Below are 21971 nucleotides of genomic sequence, written 5' to 3'. Positions count from 1 at the left end.
CTCCTTTTCCATGCCCTTCCCAATGGCAGGCGAGGTCCCACATGTTCAACACCAACTCAGGCCAGAAGGCCACATCCAACAGTTCAAATGAAGCAGCAAGAGGATCAAAGCTGCAGAAGAGGAGGTCTGCAGCATCAGCCCTTCCTAAGACACACGTAGGAATATTGTGGGGAATTTCCCTCCTAAAGGGGCACTGGAAGGAGCTCTTCTGGCCAGACTGGCATTTGTGGTTCTGTCTGTAACACCCTTGCCACAGCAACACCACCCCTGAACAGAGGGACAGAAGGCATTACAAACAGGACCATGCAGCTGCTTATCACAGCAGGGTATATGCCTGGAGCTGAGGCCCCTGTGTGCTCCAGAGGAACAGTAGCTAGATGGTGCTCTGGCCTCACTCTTTAAATTACCAACACTATTATTTCCTGAGACTTTGCAAATAGCATCCATAGCTGTTAAACAAATAAAACAGTTTTCTTATGCAGCCTATTAAAAGTATTTGCTTCTCTTCCAACAATATTTCTTAATAAGTGTCCTTTGATAGCCATCTCAGGGAACTACAAAAAACCAGATGTATCAGTTTCCATCATACAGGTATTTGTCTTTTGCTTGTATTCATAGGAAGAACTATAGCTCTATAGCGAAGAACCTTTCAGCTTACCTCTTTGTATTCATTGATCAGCTTCGTAAGTCCATTTAGAAGCATTGGACCCAAGGGCTTTATTTTACTTTCTGGACAACTGCAATTAGAGACAACAATAAACAAAATATTATCTTTTGCATCCCTTGAAAGTATCTTTTCTCAGCATCAGTTTTTCTTAACTTTTTTAAGTTGAGAAATAACAACTTAATGTGTGTAAGCACACATACACAGAATAAAGGACTAAGGAAAAAGCTCTACTTTCCTATGAGTTTTAGTACTCTTTCTCTGTCCTTAGTTCAGTTATTTATTTAGTAAACAGACTGGCTTCTAGGCAAATAGCTTAAAAACATTGTGCTCACTCCAAATTACTTACATGATACAAATATGATGCACAAACTGCAAGGACAGACTTCTCAGCTTTGCATTTGTGTTTGCACCAAAGAGTCCATCATAAACCACCTGGCCAAAAGGAATAAAGAGCAGATTATAGAGAGTGGCTGGCCTCACTTTCAAAGGTTTTCTAATTCCCCTTCTTCTTTAAACACTGTCATCAGTAGCAGTGCTCCCCTCCCCTAAGTACTGAGGGAACTGCATTATTAAAGCTCATTAGGAAGAGCAGCTTAGGAACGTAAGCATTACCTGAATGTTAGCTGGGAATGTTTCTGCAGCTTGCCTGGATCGCAGAAGATGTGGAACTATCTTTAATTTAACACGGGTGCTGACTGACTCTCGTTTCATTTCTGGTTTCAGAACAGATCCCTGTGAGAAAGAGAGTTGAAATAATGCGGTGCAGCTTTGGACAGCAGTACTTTTAAGTTAGTTAAATTACCTCCTGCTGCAAATCAGAACACACTGGGACAGAGAAAAAAATTATTCAATACCAGAAATGTTCAGTGAAAGCAGAGATAACAGGAGGTGACAGATTTAAGAAATAGATACATGTCTTCTCCACATACAGTAAGGCAACTAAAATTACAGCTTCAGAAGTTAAGCCGGTATGCAACTCTGGAGGAAAATCTTACCTCCTTGGTTTTCAGTGGTATATCCCCAAGATACACTTTATACATTTTGTTGATTATAGCAGGATTGTTCCAGTCAATTAAACTATAGAAAAAACACATTGAACACCAACATGTTACGATTCTGACCTTTGATCACTTTTTAAAATACACATTTTACAGCATTTCGCATCATATTCATATTCTTACCAGAGTTTTAATAGATAATAGATTTAATAGATAATCTAATTGCTCCTCCCACATCCACATAAGATAAAATCATGAAGTATGTTAAGTGATTACAATTTACACCTATGAATTCTAAAAACATAATTCAAAATAATTTGGGAGAAACCTACATGGTCCCTTCTCTCCCACTGAAACAAGATGTAAACTGTGGTTGTCTAGCGACTGAATACATAACGCTCATCTGTTAATAAATTTCTCCACACTCTTCAACTTTGGTGCTTCGACATTTCAATAGAGAACAGTTCTAGAACTTTTAATTCTAGAGTTATTTCATCTTGGACTCTCAGAAAAGCCCATCTGCCCATGATAACCATCTAATGCCAGCTATTTATGAGACTGTTTGGAACACACACATACCCAAAAAACACCCCACAGAAAATGAAAAGTTAAGCATACATGCTTCAAAAAAGTGGAGAAGACACAACCATCTCATTCCTTCAGTAGAGAAACTGATTTTCAAACAACTGAGCTTTTATCTCCCATGTAAGACATTTAACATTGGATACTAACATGCATTTTGTCCACAAACGTATTTTGCTCTCCAGGCAAAGAATACCAACACAAAGGGAAAGATGAGACAAGGAGAGACCACCCTCTTTAACCAGGCTGTCGTCACTTAGTAGAACCATCTCTCTTGCTGTGATTGAGGCACAGGAACAGACTCCAATGGAGAAGGTTTCACGTTACATATTTGACTCCAAGTTAAATAGTCCTATACTTCTAGTAATAGAGAAGCCACCTACACATTTCAAAGGCAGACCTCTCTCACTCCAAATCTCCCACATGAGCCAGCAAACCTCGTACCATCAATGACTCAGTGAATAGTACCAACAGCAATTACTCTGGCCTCTTGAGGAGTCAAAGACAGAAGCATCGTCTTTAGATGACAGAGGGTGGACTGCAGATGGGTAATAGCTTCAATAATTCAGACAACAGTGGCTGCCAAACTTCCTAGACTATGGTCCCCTTCACAATTACAGTCTCTTTACTGCCTTAATAAATTAAATGAAAGTATACTTTTCTGAGAAAGACAATATAGATATGTTGACCAGCTGTGAATCACCTACTAAGGCCTTATTGACCATTGATAATCCACAGAGGGAAATTTGGAAACCAAGGAGTAAGCAAATGGCTCAAAAGCAATACCAGAGATGACTGAACACGGACAGCTGAAGCTGTCAGCTCTGGAGCCAAGCAATGTTCCCAGCTGGAAGACTGTGAGCCACACCATTCCCAGCCCCTGTGAACACAGGGCAGCTTCACGGGTATGCGGGGACTGCAGCCTTCCTCCTTTGGGACCACAGTCTCTCCACAGCACGATGTTAACCGCAGCTAGCTTTGTCAGGAACACCAGCACCATCTTTTCCAAGCACCCAAACTCCTACCTCTGTTTGCTCTTTAGCTCCAGGTCTGCTGCAGTGGCAACGCTGTGTCTTGTATCGCTGGAGGCTACAACCAGGTGTATCACAGCCTCCAGCTCTGGCACCTGCTCAGCTTCAATGAACTTCACTATCCCCAGCTTACACTGTTCAACAGAGGGGAAAGCAAAGGCGCTGTTACTGACAAGAAAATGCTGGTTACAGTAACTGTGGCAGTTTGGCTGCCTGAAAGGATGGATGCTGCTTGCTAAGGAGAAGTTCACACGCTTCCCATCTCTTTAGCTGCACCCAGCAGCAATATCAGCATTAAAATTAGGGACACACTGCTACTTCTCTGCTAAAAAATGACATTTCATCAACATAATAGAGTTTTGTAACCTTCTTTAGGAGGAAAACACAGGAGTAGCCTGCAGTCACGGTTGCTTCCTAACCTGATCTGAGAACTGCTGGCACCTACCAGCCCATCCCACCATGGCACAGCTCCTTAAGAGATGGGGTGAAGTCCCTCAATAAATTCCCTCTGGGCAACTAAAGACCTGGTCAGAATTAGTTACATGTCTTCCCTCTGGCCTTCTTTTCCTCTGTCTGTACCTATCCCTGTTACCATCCCCAGTTCACTGAGGACCAGCCCCACAGCAAGTACCTGTTCCAGCAGCTCTGGTGTCCATGGGCTATCTCCAATTACCCTTTTGGCTGCATAAAAGCTCATCCCTGGAGGCGGCTGAGGGATTCCAGGACCTCCCACGCTACTCGATGAAGAGCCCTGGGATGAGGGCACGTTTTGTCGACTCTGAGATTCATTCAATACAAACCTAGGCAGGTGGGAAAGGAGTTTCAATAGAGGCTTCACCAATCCACATCACCAACTGAATTAGAGGCTGGAACGGAGGAGTAAACATAACCTGTCCAACTTCACGTATTCTTCTTTAATTAATTCCATGACTCTGACTTAGGACAGAATTTTACTGAGTTGAGACTCAGCTACCAGTTATCCCAGCATATTCTGTAAGAGCCATTAACGATCTCACTATAACTGTAAGAAAACAAACCTCTGTTAGGAAAAGGAAGGGTCCACTGGCATTTCTGAAAAGTCATCTGAGGTTACAAACCAGAAAGAATGACCTCTTCTGTATGAGAAGTGAATACTCAGGACTATGTTTGAGAAACTTATACTAAAAGCTTTAACAACATTTGTATGATTTCTATGAAAAATGTAAACCTAACAAGGGAAATAATGAAGCATAGGCAACATGATGAAGTGGCAGGAAATAATCCTTGATATAAAAAATAAATTTAAAAAAATGTCTTGGAAAATGGCAGTTTCAGTACTGGGCAGGGAAGGAAAGTAAAAACAATAGAGGTAAATTTTACAGATCCTAGCCTTTTTTGGAGACTGGCTAGTCTATGCCCTGCGCATGCCTCCATACTCTCCCAAAAGCCACTCCACCTCTCCCTGTATCCTTGGAAGCTGGTCAACACACGAAGGCATCAGAACTGTCGTGCGGAGACCAACAAGAATTATTTTACTCCAGACAGCCATAATCTGTTCTGCATTCAACGCACAGGCAACAAAAGGAAGTAAAAAGTCTCAACAATAAGGACAAACATTCATCCCCAGTCTCATTAGCTAAAACTTTTAAACACTTGAACTGGAGTATGAGGTTTAAGCCTTACAGTTAGGCTTTCTGGTTGTTACACTGCCTGCAGACTGGCAAGGCTAATTCACAACTGGGCAAAGACAGAACAAGTTCTGCCAGGCATAAATTAGCTGTAGAGAGCTGAAAATGGTCTCACCCCAGGGAACAAGACTTTAAGAGACAGGCATCCAGAGCCACAGGCTCGCTGAAGACACCGGGGGTGTCTTCAGGGAAGACTTCACCTCCTGGGAAGAAAATGAAACCTTCACCCTACCCTGGAGGTTTCTCTGAGTATTTAAAAACTGCCATGGTTGGCCAGAGTACAAAAGCATGGAAGGAAGTGAAGCCCAAGGACTTCAGCTGCTGAAGCTGAGAGCATAAACCTGGGCAATCTGAAGAGCATGAGCTCTGAACTGAGGAGCAGGCCAGGCATTTTAAACTTTTAACTGCAAAACTCCACACACTCCAAGTGGCCCTCACAACATCTGATGGGAGCATGACCTCCGGCAAAGCTACAAAGAGAAACATCACATGCTCACTACTTTAGAAGTCATTCCTTCAGGTTAATCCACTTGGGTGATCAAGAGGTAGGTGCTCAGAACAATTCTACGGGAATCAATGAACTGTCAGAAAAAATAAATGTGTTCTACTGTTAAAATTATTTCTATTTTCTGTCAAAAGCTCCCCTAGCAATACAAAGACACTGAAAAAGTTAGTGGAAAATAGATTTTTGAGAAAGTATTGATTTTAGACACTAGAGGGTTCCTAACAAGCAGTGATCAGTAAATTTAAGTTGCTCTGTAAATCATTCTCGCTCCCAGAAACAGTGCTCACACCAAGACACACCATTACAGTTAAAACACTTTTCACTACAGAACAGATGAAAGACCAATCTTGTTACTAAAAGTTCAATCCTGGAAAGCACAAGTTTTCAGAGACTACGCCTGCCTATGACCTTGGAAGACAAAGCCATAAACTCAACTGCAGGAAGATGAGCACACATTTTGATCTGGCTTCTATTTTAAAGGTTTGGTTATTTAACAGATAGCTCACATGTCTCATAGCTTCACTTTGATCCCAAAAGAGGTCAAGGACAGAATACCATAACACCTAGTTAAGTAGAGAAAAGACAATTTGTTAAATAAGGAAGATGGTGATCCCATTCTTAAAATTAGGACCCTGCTTTGTATCTTACTGAAACATGCAATTTGCCTCATTTGAGCCAGGAAATAACAGCATATATTAAATCAGTTTCCAAGGGTGCAGTTTGTAATGGTTCACACATAAAGAACACATCAATACCAGAGAAGACTGGTATTAACTCCTACTTACCCATAAGGCATAAGAAGAACATCCAACATAAAGTCCAAAAGCAGCTGTACAGTCTTTGGTTTTTCAGCAAGATTAAATGGAGAAGCTGCTGCTTTCAGTGGTTCAGTAGGGTATTTCATGTGAAAAAGGGTTGGTATTAGAAGATGCATTAGGCTGAAAAACAATTATATTTACTGCAACCATTTAAAAAACCACACCTGTTTATTCTTAACATTCAAGAAAGAAACCTTTTAACAACAAACCTGGCCCTTAATAGCAAAAAAAACCTTAACAAAAGTTAAACTGATTCACAATCCAGTGGCCTCTATTTGCCAGCTGATGTACTTAAAAATGGAAGGCAGAAGATAAATTAGGATTTGCACTTAACATAGAACATAAATGTCTGCATACATGTACACACACAACACACATCTGGAGAGAGAAAGTCACTGACTTTGTCCAGACTTTTAATGTTTCAATACAGACTAGGACTGTCTCATCCATAAGAAATTTAAAATTTTAAATCTGAGACATTCACTGCTGTTCCTGTTGCTGGACAGAGGATATTTACTGAAGGTCTGGCCTTAAGTTGTAAACCAGAATTTGATGAAGATGGATGGGGGATACGGACAGGCATATTCATCCTAACATAGGCCTGTTATTAAACAGAAGAGTCTGCTGCTGCAGATCCTGTATATTATTACAACATCAGCCTATAGGAATTCTTTGTACTACCCAAACTACTGAATTGCTGATCCAAATGGTACAAGCCAAGAACATCCTAAGCAATGAAGATATCACAAAAGAAAAAAAACACAACTTTTTATCAAATGATACAAATAATTTTACTAAAACAGTACCAGCACAATTCACACCAAGAATAAGCTAGTTATACCTGTCTTGCTGTGGCTGAGGTTTCCCTTCCATTGCAGTGAGAAGAGTTGGAGCCAATTCACATTGTTTTTCCACAGGCAGACGGGGGTATCCCATCTTAACATAAATTATGGTAAAATTCTAAAGGAGTAAAAAAACCACACAGTATTGCAACAGTGCAAAAGAAATATCTGTTCTTTAAGTTCTTCTTGTCCGTTGTGTTATACAACTGGGTGTTGGAAACAACATATGTTTTGGAAGACCAATTTCTTAATTCTACGGCTCATCAGACTGACAGCTATTAAAGGATTAGTAAAGGGCTAATTAAGGGGTTAAACCCTTAAAAAGGGTTTTCTGAGTAAGTCTTCCTGAGCCTTCATTTTAAAAGAAGGAAAACCCTCTCTAGCTTCTCTTATTCGCTGCTGATTTCATCAAAATCATAGCCTTGTCATAGACAAGGTTTCTCTTGAAAATGGCATTGAAGTCATTGTAGCTAAAAGCTGCAAACATGATCGAAACAGAGTCCCGAGACAGCAGAACAACTCTGAATACTGGACTATGCTTTCATATGGATCCAAATCCAGCCAAGAACTGTAGAAGTAAGATATATGTGTTCAATGACGTGGTTGAAAGAAGTATTGAAGTGGGAAGTCTTATACTTCTTTGTAGATGACACTTGTTAAAATTTTATGAAGCCTCAAGGCACGAAAAAACATGCATCACTCAGATACATGAATGAAATGTATCTTTTGAACGAATGTCCAGCTGAAAGCACAGTTTATGTCAAGTTTTTCTTCAAACAAGACTTTTTTACTGCTTTGCAGAACACATGCACTCTAGAAGCCCTTGGCCATTTCTAAAAGCTGAACTCCAGATAATTTCACTTGCTTAAAGACAGTCTAAGATTACTTCTATGCTACTGCTGCTGAAAGTCTAAATATCTCAGCATCAGTTTCTAAGATGCTGTGATTTCCATCTATGCTACATATGACTGAATAGTCAAATGAGGACAAAGTTTCCCTCTGATTTTATCACTTTTTTCATGGTGGTGATTTGCAACAGATCTACCACAGCTGAAATGAAAACTGTCTTCATAGTTTCACAAAAACATTTTAAGACTCTTTTCACTTTTTAAACTACATTGAACGAAAACATCTAGTAAAGCTTCCCCATCTATAACATTGGGTTTTTTTCATCTTTTCTTGCTCAACTAAGGTCCTGACCCTAAAAACACATAAAAATACAGGTTCTCATGTGTTCTGAGAAATGGAGATGTTTTCAGTATCAGGATAAGTATCAGGATAAGTATTGATAGCTGCTTGCAAAATGGAGCTTCTAACAATTAATAGAACCTCTACAACACAAGCAATGACAATACATGCATTCATGAAATTTCAAGAGTAATTATTAGTAATTTGAACAAAATCAAGAGTGTAGCTGCCTTATGAAACTAAGTTTCATCAACACCAAACTATAAAGTTTAATTTAAAAAAAACTCTTATCAGCCTCATGACAATAACTTACTTGCTAGGAAAACCTACAAAGCTAAATACAGGAGCTTTAAAGAGTATTCTGCTTGTTGCAAGTAAATCAGCAACTATTCTTGAAAGAACACACTCACAGTGACAAAAGACACCGCAGAAGGATCTTGATATTGAACTAGCAATGTCTCTACTGGAAGCTGAATTTTCGGACGGCTTTTGATGCGCTTATTCAGATGAACCAGCAGCTCCATCACCTGATAGGAAGAAAACACAGATTTTACTACTTTGGACTCCACACATCCCCCTTAGTCCTCTAAGTAGGCCTATTATAAACAAATCAGACCTGAGCTTCCTGATTATTTAAATGGCATCCATCATGTATTGTATTATCTTGAAACCAGTCTGATATGTCTCAAGACACTGTTAAGACAAACACGTAAAAAGTCCCAAACCATGCCACAACCGACATCCGCCGTCAACAGAAAAGTCAGGAAGAAATGGTTACTGAGGATGAGCAGTTCTTTCAACACAGTTGGTTAATATTCCTCAAAACTGAGCCTGGCTTAGAAATTTGCAAGATTTGTGGCTGTAGAGTAACTCCAATTCACCACACAGAACAACAAACAAAAAGTTAAAAAGCCCCACCCATAATAAAGTTATCAAATAAGTGTATGAAAACTATGCTTGGAGAGGAACAAGACAGAACTGAAATCCTTCAGGCAAGAGGAAAAGCCGTCGGGAGCCCTGTGAATGTCAGGCAAGAGCAACGTCCAGCCCTGCCCTGCAGCAACACCAACGGGCCTGGGCAGCAGCTTGGTGGACACCAAACTGAGCCACAACCACAGTGTGCTGAAACAAGAGAGGTGCAGAGTGGTATGTTCTCCTTATGAGCACTCTCAAGTAGTGGAGCAAGGGCCCAGTCTCTATCCTCTGAGGTTTTTCAAGACCCACCTCATTAAAACTTTCAGCATTTTGGTCTGAACTTGTAATGAACCTTTTTAAGCAGGAGGTTGGTCTGGAGACCTTCTGAAGTTCCCTCAAAGCTGAATTATCCCACGATTCTACAATTCCATGAAGTAGTTTCCCAGCATTGCACCAGCAAAGTGTCATTTGCAAATCCACAACAAGAGATACCGTAACTGAATGGAGAAACTTGAAAAACTACAGACAATCTCCACTCTGGAACAATGGGTTCTGAGAAATCTCACTGAACACCTGCATCCTGCTCACAAACCCTACCAGATTCTCAAGCAAGGTGGTATAAACATGTAGGTGACATTAAATAACTTCATCTCCAGTAAAACTGGACAGACCCAGTCCTAGATGCATGTTGACTTCAAGCAATGAAAGTCCAAAAGCCACACTGTCCTGTGCTTTTGACAGCTGATTTCCTTGGTCACAGGATGGTGAAAAAGCAGCTAAAGTGCTGTCACTGAGGTTTGTCATGGGAACTGCAGAACCGTATGCTTGCTGAGCTGCATATGAGCCAAGATGTCATCTTTGCACCCACTCCGTGACTAGGCATCAAACAAAATAACGTCCAGATACAATCTAGAGACACCCCATCGCTGACCACAAGCACGTGATTGACACCAGAGTTAAGCTGAGAACTCAGCAATGCTGACAGCTACCAAATTTTGTTGCTAAAAATTATTATAATGGCAATCACAAATTCCTGTTCTTTTAAAGAGGAAAAAACCTGCCTGTACACCTTTTTTTTTTTTTTTTTTTAATGAAGGAAGAGAAACACACAACTGTCACAGAGTTTGAGGAACCTGTTCAAATTACCCACAGCAGCTGGTGAAAAAAGAGATAGCTGGATTTGGGGATTTGTGAGGAAGTAGCTCTTCTGATCACTGGTATCAAACTGGTTCTTTAAGGATCTCATCCATCAGTACTCACCTGACCTGAATCAGGCAAATGTCTGCACTTGGGAATATGAGTCCTTCTTAATTCTTTTGATGGCTTCATGTGGGCTGCATAAAAACAACACAGTATCCAGTCTGGCACAAACGCTGCCAGTGCATGGAGCACATCTGAACCAGCAGAGTGAATTTATCCTGGATTAGTTTCCTGGGTGACGCTGCTGGGGTAACTGATTTGGTAGAAGACATCCTAGAATTGAATTTAACTCACCTGTCAGAGGGATTACCTTTTCAGAGTAAATGGATTAAGGCGGCATATGCATTGCAAGCTTAACCACCTATGTGGAAATATCCTCCTGGAAACTCTTGCTAAGGCACATAGAAAATAAGAAGGTGACTGGTGACAGCCAGCACAGCTTCATTAAGGTAAAATAGTGCCTGACAAATTTGGTGGCCTTCTACAATGGCATTGCAGCATTGGTAGATAAGGAAGAGCAACTGACATCATCTAACTGGACTTACACATTTGACACTGTCCCACATGACTCCCTGGTCTCTAAATTGGAAAGACATGGATTTGACGGATGGACCACTCAGTGGATAAGAATTGGCTGGATGGTCACACTCAAAGACTTGCGGTCAACTGCTCCATGTCCAAGTGGTGACCAGTGATGAGGGGTCAGTACTAGGACCAGTGCTGTTTAACATGTTTGTTGGAGAAATGGACAGTGGGATTGAGTACACCCTCAGCAAGTTTGCCGATGACACCAAGCTGTGTAGTGTGGTCAACATGCTGGAGGGAAGGGATGCTGCCCAAAGGACCTGGACAGGCTTAAGAGGTGGAACCATATGGCCCTCATGAAGTTCAACAAGGCCAAGTCCTGCACGTGGGTCGGGGCAATCCCAAATACAAATACAGGCTGGGCAGAGAATGGACTGAGAGCAGCCCCGAGGAGAAGGACTTGGGGGTGTTGGTGGACAAGAAGCTCAACACGAGCCAGCAACTCGTGCAGGCAGCCTAGAAGGCCAATGGCATCCTGGGCTGTATCAAAAGAAGTGTGGCCATCAGGGTCTGCCCCTCTGCTCTGGTGAGACCCCACCTGGAATTCTGCGCCCAGCTCTGGGGCCCTCAACACAGGAAGGACATAGACCTGTTGGAGTGAGTCTAGAGGAGGGCTACAAAGATGATCAGAGGGCTGGAGCACCTCTCCTTTGAAGACAGGCTGGAAGGTGAGTTTGTTCAGCCTGGAGAAGCGATGGCTCTGGGGAGACTTTATAGCAGCCTTCCAGTACACAAAAGGGGCCTACAGGAGAGATGGGGAGGGACACTTGATCAGAGAGTGTAGTGATAGGACAAGGGGAAAGTTTTATACTGAAAGAGGGGAGATTTAAATGATATATTGGGAAGAAATTCTTTACTGTGCGGGTGGTGAGACACTGGAACAGGTTGCCCAGTGAAACTGTGGATCCCCCATCCCTTGAGGTGTTCAAGGCCAGACTGGATGCAGCTTCGAGCAACCTGGTCTAGTGGGAGGTGTCCCTGCCCATGGCAGGGGGGTTGGAACTCCATGATCTTTAAGGTCCCTTCCAGCTCTAACCACTCTACAATACAATTCTATGATCTAGACTACACCCTACATCTGAAAATGTATGAGGACAATGAGTTCAAATTACTGAATAAGGCAGTAATAGTGACCTGGCAGTCACAAAATTAAGGGCAGGGATAACACCAACAAAGCAATATGTTAAGACAGTGCGAAGGAGAAAATGGAATTTTAATTTCTAGATGTACAAGCTTGAGAAGAAAGTTAGTCTGGGGAGTCAGAGTAAAATTAAAATGTAGTCAATTCATTTGGTGCACTGAATGAACTACACTGTGCTCCTGAAGTTGGGTGAAAGGAAGTCCTTGGACAACCGATCTACACTTGATCTACACTTCAGCAGCATGCTGGCAACACAGAGATGCTCTTTTTTTTGCCTGTATATCTATACTATCAAAAGCTACACTGTCAATTCAATTAAAATGCTCTAAGTTTTCAAACCACAATTAACTATGTCGGCACACATTTTTTGTTGTTGATGTTGTCTTTTTTGTGTTGTTTTTTTTAACCACTACAATAATCGTAGAAGAGAGACATGGCATGGGAGGGCAGGGTTTTGTCATTGCCTATAGTTAGTCACTGGGTGAATAAAAAGTTTGTCTCTCTCTTTCCATTCTATTTCAGCTTCATTATTAGATTAGTTTCCCCGATTGTCTGAAAGCTCATGTAAAAAACCACATGTGCTTTTGTTTTATTTACATAGCCTTAACATGATTTTGAGGCCGGAGTTGAACAATAGGCACATTCTTTGCTGTCCAGCAGGCAAAATTAGCACTGGAAAGCTAAGTATTTGTGTTTAAAAGTCATTAGCATTTGAAAATCCATCAGACTTCTTAAGACATTTCCCACCAGATTAATGGCAATTAAGGGTAAGTAGAACACTGAAAAGCTGAGTTTTGATGTAAGTAAAAGGCAGTGCGTACATTGAACAGATTTACCTGCAGGTTATACACTCCACAGTAAATCTCCACTGATGTTCATTAGAATAAAAAAAATTGTCCTTCCCTCCCCACTCTAACTGATAAATTATTTTGATACATAAAAAATACCAGACAAGACAAAATAAAAATCAACACATACAGAGCCTTCTGTTATATTTTGAATTTATTTTGAAAACAGAATACTGAGAGAATCAACTTCCTTTTACTAATATGGCAAGAGCAGAATTCAGGGTAATTTCCTTGACTGCAATGAATTTGGCAAACACCAAGAAGTACAGGGAAGTCCTGTAATTGCTTATAATATCATCATCTTGCATAGATAATAATCTATAGTTTAAACACACAGATGGAAGAAGATGAAATGAGTTTTATTTCATTATGTCTAATTATTTCTTATTATTTCTAACACAAAAAGTACAACACACCATAAGAATACTGTCTGATTTTGAGAGGTCTCTTAAGATGCAATTTTCAAAGGAGTAGTCCTCCCCCTTCCCTGAATCTCACAAAAATACAGACAACATTCCAGTTCACGGGAAAAGCATCATGTAAGAACACCCTAAGAAATGTCACTAGCTACTTGGATGCCTTTCTTCACAGCTTCAAGGGCACATCTTCAACACTGTTTGGTCCTTGCTCCTGTTTCTGTTATCAGACGGGTGAAACACATCAATGAGTATGTCTTCATGGTCACACACAGAAGCAAGCTTGCTCCACACGTGCCGTTAAGCCAGGAGGACCCACCACAGCCCTAACCTGGAAGCCACAGCCACTGCCTCTGTGGCAGTAAGTCTCGGGCTCAGGCTAACTCACAGCTAGCTGCCCGCAAGCAGAACAAATGCAGCCTCCACACAGCTGCAAAGACCTTGCTGATAAAGAAAAGGGTCACTGCTTGTAAGCCCTAACAGTTGTAATAATTCATTCCCCATGAGGCTCATGACAGCTTTTCCTCAAAGAGTAAGTTTCTCCACAGAGGACATCCAAGTATAGTAAACTACCACACATCAGGGCATTTCCTTCTCCCTGATCAGGACAACATACCATTATGGCAAACTGAACCCTTACCTTTTTACGAACTCCCTCCTGTGTGCTGGACAGCTTGAGCAGAACAGGGGGTAGGAATTTGGAAATAATGTTCTGTAACTGCTCGTCTGTTTCTGCATGGCCAAGACGCAGGAACACACGTTCAAGTTGATCTGCAGTAAAAACAACAAAAAAAGAAAACACAAAATTAAAAAGAGGAAAAGGGAGAAACTGGTTGAAACTCAAAACTGATGGAGCAAGAAAACAACTTTTTTCTGAACATCCTTTAATGGGCTTGTAAGAACTGCCGCACAAAATTTTTAAAGCAATTCCATTTGAACAGCACTCAGCACAGTATTTTTAAAACTATCTATACAAAATGTTGATGGCAGAAGCCAGCCTGATGGCTTCTAGTACTAGCCTCTGCAATTACATGGAGTCCACTCCTATCAAAGATATACTCAATTAACATTTCCTTTGCTTCATGCTGTGTTTCAAATAGAGGCTACAACAACTCCAAAGGCGAAATGGAAGGTTAGGATCTCCAAGTCATTCCCTTCCTTTCTGCTTTCACAGCAAAAGTGTGCAGCTGTGGCACTCCCAACTTTTGAAAATATGCTTGCTGTGACCTGCATTCAGGCGGGTGATGTTCTGTACCTCCAGTAGTTAATTAGAGGTCAAAGAGATCTGGCCAACTCTTGTTACTACTCTTGTTAAACCCAGAGTTCCAGTCATGCAGAGGGACCCCATTGTTGCAGACGCTGTGTCAACAGAACAAAAACACCAAGCACACACAACAGAACCCAAAGCCAACTGCAGCTATTACTGCAGAAAAAGGAAAGAGCCAAGGCAAAGCACACCATGCCAGCTGGGTACAAATAAAGAGGCTGCACACCTGAAAGCACAAGAAACAAGCTACAAAGTGAAAACCAAGTTTTTTGAAAGCTTGAGACTACTGTTCCAGGGCAAATTTGATAGTCACGGGAGTATTCATAGGGCACCTTGACACAGGCTAACCTGTTCCGCCCAAAACTTTCTGTTAGGCCACTCAGGTCTTCCAGAAAATTTTTACAAAGCTGTACAAACATTGACTGAACCAGTTACTGATTTGTTACAATTTGTTGGTCTTTTCTCCATAGGATGTCATTATCATCAATAGGAGTAAGATCACAAGTGTGACATGCAGGACATATTGCCATGACTTAAAACACACACCTCCCATTACCACTCTACGAAGCTGCTGGAGTGTCGCAAAAAATTCACCTTCCTCTAGTCAGCAGGTCTCCTCCCCAAACCCAGGGAGAAACACACACACAAGAAAATTTTAACACCTTCAAAGAGATAGAAGTTGCAACTCCTGCGAGATCAAGAAAATGGAGGGAGGAAGGAAGGCAGCAACATCTGTGTTCTCAGTGAGCTAGCAGAAGATCGTTCCAAGGAAACAGATGAGACTAAAATCTTCTGTCAGCAGCTCAAGCACAAGGGCTGAGGACCATCTGTCTTTATAAAAAGCATGGAAGAGTCCCTATTTTAGGTGCCAGCATGAAGCTGCCCCAACAGCTAAACCAGAAGCTAAGCAAACCCCCCCGTGGCACAGCATCATTCCCAACGGCCAGACCAAGAAGAGTCCTCAAGGAGGGGGGATCAGGAGCACCTCCATACTGCAGGTCAGATCCACAGGCAGCAAGGAGACCCAGGGCTTTCAAAGGGACTAAGGCGTTAAGACCTCCTACAAGGAAGAAATCATTCCCCCAAAGACTAATCTGAAGTGACCTGTTGCGAGCTGAGATTAGAGGGAGACCAAGGAGAACCCTCCTTCAGCAGAGGAGGATCACTGACCGAGCTGGCTGTGCAGGACTGCAGGGGCAAAAAAGAGAAAAGCTCTGGTACAGGGCAGAGGCAAGGATCAAGGTGACTGGATAGGGTTGGAACTCAAGTGAACAAAAAGGATGTTCAAATGCAAATACAGCTGCAGCCAGCAAAAACCTGTCACGGTGTAGCTGCAGAGGCCTTCACTGCCCTATTTTTAAAATCTGTGCTATCCCTGCGCTAAGAGTCCTCACAGCATCATCCCTACTCTGCCAGCTGCAGATTAAACAAGAACATATCACTTCCAACATTTTATTTTCTGCTGAGCAAATATGACAGGCAGCTGAAAAGACAGAGGACTATGAAATTTTTCTGTCAGGGAAATTACAAGCTGAAACTCCACAGCAGCTACAATGCAAACCGACTTGCGAGTCAATCTCTTGTTTCAGACAGATTTCATGAAACAATCAGGCTGTCAGCTAGTCAATGACTTCACAGTATCTATCTCACACCCCAATTATTTTTATTTTTTTTTTTAAAGTCCTAGCAATTTCTCTCTCTCTTCACCTTCATGTCATCCTGCCTCCCTCAAACGACCTCCCCCTCCAGGATCTCCATAGTGTCTCAAAAGCCCACCAGTACTAGGGGACTGCTTAGGACACAGCAAGCAGCTGAAATAACTCAAACAATGAATAAAATCCTCAAATCTTTCTCCTTGGACCTGGAACTCCAGATCACTGCAGACCCACCATTCTCAAGCAAGCTGGCTGAGGAAGCTCCCCAACAGTATGTTCCTTCATGTGGCAACAGACCAGGCTGAAGTGCAAAGAAACAGGAGTGAAGCTGGCTGTAAAGCCATTTGTTGTAGCCACTGGGCTGCATAAGCCTTCCAAGAGGCACAGACACCACTCTGCACGTGCCCACGGGAAGCGCAGCAACGCCCCGAATTCTGAGCATCTACCCCGTTTCCAGCTTCCTCCATCATTCCGTCCTTACATGCAGCAACCAGAACTGCAATAACAACAGAGATCAGGAGAAAAAACAAGCTACCTCCTTGTTTACGCTGCCTGTGAGATAAGATTTCCCATCTCTCTGCTGCGAGATTGCTTTTCCCGTATCTCTGCTAAGCCCTAAGTATCAGGTGTCCTTCTCTCAACCATAAGCTCAACAGGACTCCAGTAAATTTAAGGAGACTAGCTGCCTGGCTGCAGTTAAGAAACTGGTCGGGAGTTTGTCAGAGCACCCTCCTGTGCAGCCCATGCAGGCTGTAGCCATAGCAGCAGGCCAGGAAAACAAAGAGCTATAAACCCTCCCAAGTATTGCATATCAACCACTTCCCCCCCCAGTTTTTATTCCACTAACAATTAAGGCCATCTCTCAAGCTGACAGCATTCATTATGGGAAAGCAGAAGCCCTTGGAGATTTAGAGCACCACACACAATGGTCCAGGAGGAGCTGAGGACATGGTATCTGGGGCTCAGATCCGCTGTCCTACCTCCACGTGTGTTGCAGACCTGCTGGCTGGCACGGGGCAAGCTCCTTCCCCTGGCTGTCCTGTCTCCTCACAGCCTTCACCCAGCGAGCAGAGCTGCAGGCACCCAGCATCAGACCAGGCAAAGGGGCTGCTCCCAGCCCACCTCACGTTCCTGCATCGCACGCTTCACAAGTTTGTAAGAACGAAGCCAAAACCTTATTATCCATCTAGTTTTACCACCCCTGCTGCTGGCTATAAAACTGCAGGGTTGTAATTTCAAGGCCGGGGGGAGCGCCGCTAGATTATAGGATAACAAAAATAAGTAAAGCAAGAGGTCTAACTCACTTTCCTACATACCATAGAAAAAAAAAGTTGACACAAACCGTTTTGAATAAGCCTCAGCAGCTGAAGTTAACAACTACAGAAATCTTAGCATGACTTAACCAGTAAGAGCACTGAATTTTAACTAGAAAGCTTTACTCATCTCAGTCTTCACCTTTGCTAGCCACCACTGAACTTAAAAGGCAGTCCATGCAATAAAACACTGCCTATAATTTTTCCTTTCAGAAGTTGACTAATACAGTTAAAGATAATTTTTAAAGTTTTCTGGAAGCACTGGAAGAAAGAAGTAACAGAGGGATGACATTTACTGAAGTATAGCTCTATCCCCATCTAAAAAGCCAATACTGAAAAGACTGAGATTTTACAAACGCTTCTCCCTCCTCAATCTCACATTAAACCCTCATCTCAAATTTAGGACTGTAACACTTTCTTGATACTGGTTCCTACCCATAGCACCCTCTTTAGTAGTTAATTATATATGTTTATAAAATTACTTCAATAAAGCTACTGCAATTCAACTCTGGTGAACATGGGGCTGGGGGAAGAACTTGCTGTCAGAGGCAAAGGACCAACTTTTAATGCAGTCCACAGAATCTAAAAACAAAACAAAAACAAAACCAAAACCCCAGAAGATTTATTTTTGCTTATGCTGGTCAGAAAGCCAAAGTGAAAGGGAGAAAAGAGGAAAGGAAGGGGACTTTACTGGAAACACAACTGGAAAACCCCATGCCCAATCCTGCAGGGCTCTGCACAAACTGCTCCATGAACAAACTTGCAGGTCAGAAGCCCTGAAAAAGTGCAGGGCACACGAAGATCACCGAGAGCCTTCTAGACTTGCTCCACTGTGGAGAGCTCCTTGCCCTGCCAGGGAGTGTTGGAAGGAACAACCTGAGAGAGATTAAATCACTACTACCCTTCAGCACACCACTAAATTCATTACTTTTGGGATACTCTTGCAAGTTTCCCTTTACAAACGTGAAAGCTGGATGCAGCTTCTTGAAAGGAAGATGACTGCTACGTCACCCAGAATCTGCCCACTGCATTGAAAAGAACCTGAGAAATGATGTCTAGTTTAATAAGTAGTCTTAGAAACCTCCTGTGTGCCACGGCTCCGACAGTCAAATTTTACTATTAAAGAACAAACCAATCCCACAACCAAGAATGAACTGCATTGAGTAGAAAAATTAATATTGGGTAGTTTTATTTTTAAAGTACATTAAGTCCATGTAAAATTTGCAACAGATATTAATGTATTTTTGGCAGAATCACAACGACTTTCCATGCTGCTGCATAGTATTTCACACAATATTTCATATTTAAGAATGGGCATTTCACATGAAGTGCCACATGCTCCCTATCACTGTACATAAAACAACCAAAGTGGCAGGAAAACAAGATATATCTTTGTAACACTGTTTCCAGGACCAGTGTCCAATTTATGTCAACAGACATGTTGTATTTGGAATTTGAAATCCCCAAGTTACCATGGCAATGCAGTTACCTATCTGTGAGAAAATGCCTGTTTCACTTCTGGTTCTTTCCAGTCTCCATTTAAGACTACAAGGAGGAATACAGGTTTCAGCACTTAAAACCACACCTTATGCAAAAAAGGAAAGGAACAGATTTAGAACCGCAGATAACACACACAAATTTTACAAGAGAGTCACATTAACAGCAAGGTCCTAACCTGTGCTTTAAAAACTTCCAAATGCTCTAACGCTGGCCATAAAAGGGTCAGAATTATTTCTAAGACTTGTAATTTCAGAACGGATCTTGCAGCCTCCCAAGCCAAGAGCAAAACCCCAGCCTGCCACTGAAACAATATTCCCCTTCTCCTCGCTCTGCTATTCGGGAGCTTGCCAAAGGGAACAACTGGGGGAAAGACACAGAAAGGGCAAAGTAAATAAATAAACAGCTTAACGTTTTCCACCCGTTAAGGGCGTTTCCCTTCCTTTTTATTTTATTCTTTTTAATTAAAATCAGAGAAGTGAACTCTTTGAATGCTTGGTCTTACTGTGGTAGCTAACTCACTCTTTATCCATGTTATCAAAGAAAGCTCCTCTCGGTTCACCTAAGCACAGTTCCATTTCATGTGCCCAGGTTCTCCTCCTCGTCCTCACACAAGATAAAGAATTAGCTCCCTCTGGCATTCACGGGTATTATGCACAGCACGTCAACTATTCTGCACAGACCCCTCAGCAATGTATATCTGTGTAGTTAAATGTCAAGTGAAACACACACCCTTCTTTTCATGAAAACTGACTGAGGAAACTACTGGGCCTAGGACATGTCAAGCTAAGTCTTCTTCATAATTTAACTCATCGCCACAAAAGCACCCGAGGAATCGAAAAGAGAGTCCGAGTCCTCCACAAAACAAGAGCAGAAAGCAGAACAGCAAAATTCTATGAGAAAGCCATAATTTATCTTCACTCCCCTGAAAAGTGTCTGTTCAGCAGATTAGCGGGACTGCCACATTAAAGCATTTCTGGAACCGTACTTCAGTAAATCAAACAGAACAAACCAAAAAACCCTCCTCCAGTACCTGAGCTCTGTAGAACCATTACATCGTGTTAGCACCCCACACACTTTCTCCAGAAGTCCCTACACTAAATAAATAGTACTGGACTCTGAAGTACTCCAGCTCCACTGCCTGGGTGGCAGGGGTGGTTTTAGGGACAGCTCCTTGCTAAAGCCAAAGCTCCAACACACCCTTCAGTCCCTCCCGAACCAAGCGATTGTTTCTGCACTATTCCGCACGCAGAAGGAAGAATAAAGTTCTCGTCCACTGTGCCACTACTAAAATAGGAGTCAGATTCTTGTTCAAACGGTATTAGGCTCTGGGAGAAAATATATCCAGAATGCTTACAGTAGCAAAGAGTGAGTCAGGATTTGCTGGTGCTATTCCTGGCTCTACCAGTAACCCATCGCGTGCCTTCGGCCAAGGCACTTAAGGGGGCATTTGTAAAAGTAGGCCAGTCACCACCGGGCTATTTTACAAGACCTGACTGGAAAAGGCTGGGAAGGCCTGCGGGAGGGGGAAAATATTCTCTTCTTTCATCCTATTCTTCCATTTCTTAGAAAAGCTTGAATAGCATGCTGAAATCCAAATATTTGCAACGTGCCAGGCTCAGGCTCTCCATTCAAGTGGCTGACTATTCTTACTCAAGATTAACTTTCTTTTGCATCTGAGCTCTTAACGGCTTCAGGGCCAATTTAATGACTTGGCATTAATTTTTTTAACTGCCATATCTCCCTTCTTTATGCTGCCTTCAAACAATTTGCCCCCTAAAATGGTAAGCACCCTTACACAGAATTTAAGCAAACGGTAAGAGTTTCTGTGTTTGACTGGAGCTATAGATCAAAGCTGCTTATAGCCATGTGTACATAAAGCAAGGAAAACGGGTTTTCTAATCTAAAAGTACTAGTAATTATTCTTTTTATTTTGGGACTACTCATCATCCTAAAAAGCAACAGCTTTCTTTCCAAACATGCTGAAACTTAACTATTTAAATGTATCAAAATGCAGTAGGCCCACCTGGAGGCTGTTCAGTTTCCCTCTCTTTCTCTACATTACTCTTTTTTCCATTAGCTTTAATTTTTATTTAAGACTACAGTACTTTCTATTCAGTGACCGGTTAGGGACTGGGAAAAAAAAAAAACAAAACTAAACTAAAAAAAAAAAAATCCACTCCCCTTTCTCCCCCTCCACCCCCCAAAAAAAGATTTCTAACCAAACCAAATGAAAAAATCCCTTAATTCTGAAGGATGCAGTGGTCAAATAACCTGAATGACAGCATATAATCATTAACACGAATCTCAGTCTAAGGACATTTGTCCTTCCAGTGCGGCTTAACACAAAGGGCTGTGCAGCAACTGGCACATGGCTGAGGACTGATTTTTCGCAGGATCAGATTTGGGAGCTGGGGAGCTAGATTTACAACACAGATAAAAGCTGAGGAGTTACAAGCAAGAGATTTCTGTTGCTGAGCGGTCTCACCGGGGGGAATCGTGTCAGCATCGTGAAAAGAGACCAAAGAATCTGTGGGATGACAGCGGCAGCGAGGTCTGTCACGGGCCGTGATTACTATTTCTCCCAGTTGTCAATGGAATAAATAGCCCGGCGTTTGCCTCCTCCAATTCAAGGATGAGAGTAACTGGAAGATCCTCCTCGCTCCACCCTGAGAGATCCCGGCTCTTTTGGCTGCCTAGAGGACATCCCCACCATGACGGTGTGTGTATGTGTGTGTGCTTTATTCCGCACAGCCTAACAAAGGGCAGGGCAAGGATGCTGCCCTGCACAGCAGCACGCCCAGAACGACCGCAAAAAATAAATATAAAAAAAAAA

General features: G+C 42.2%; 1 protein-coding gene across 5 annotated transcripts in view; it reads right to left on the bottom strand.

Annotated features, from left to right (window-relative positions):
• Positions 1-21971, bottom strand: part of KIAA0368 (KIAA0368 ortholog) — a 69393-nt gene that overhangs the window by 44438 nt on the left and 2984 nt on the right. For 3 of the 5 annotated variants that reach the window (XM_014956412.1, XM_014956413.1, XM_014956411.1), the window contains 10 exons: positions 14044-14174; positions 8709-8825; positions 7110-7228; positions 6236-6388; positions 3910-4078; positions 3273-3412; positions 1663-1744; positions 1280-1399; positions 1014-1099; positions 659-737 (listed from right to left, as the gene is read on the bottom strand). In XM_014956412.1, coding sequence (XP_014811898.1) covers positions 659-737; positions 1014-1099; positions 1280-1399; positions 1663-1744; positions 3273-3412; positions 3910-4078; positions 6236-6388; positions 7110-7228; positions 8709-8825; positions 14044-14174 — 1196 coding nt within the window. Of the gene's footprint in view, positions 1-658; positions 738-1013; positions 1100-1279; positions 1400-1662; positions 1745-3272; positions 3413-3909; positions 4079-6235; positions 6389-7109; positions 7229-8708; positions 8826-14043; positions 14175-21623; positions 21785-21971 lie in introns of those variants that run through there. The other 2 variants (XM_014956414.1, XM_014956415.1) reach the window with 2 other exon arrangements.

The sequence above is a fragment of the Calidris pugnax genome, unplaced genomic scaffold, assembly GCF_001431845.1.
Source record: "Calidris pugnax isolate Ruff unplaced genomic scaffold, ASM143184v1 scaffold262, whole genome shotgun sequence".
Taxonomy (NCBI): Eukaryota; Metazoa; Chordata; class Aves; order Charadriiformes; family Scolopacidae; genus Calidris; species Calidris pugnax.
Note: the sequence above shows the minus strand (reverse complement) of the source record. Positions and strands in the feature narration are given on the sequence as shown.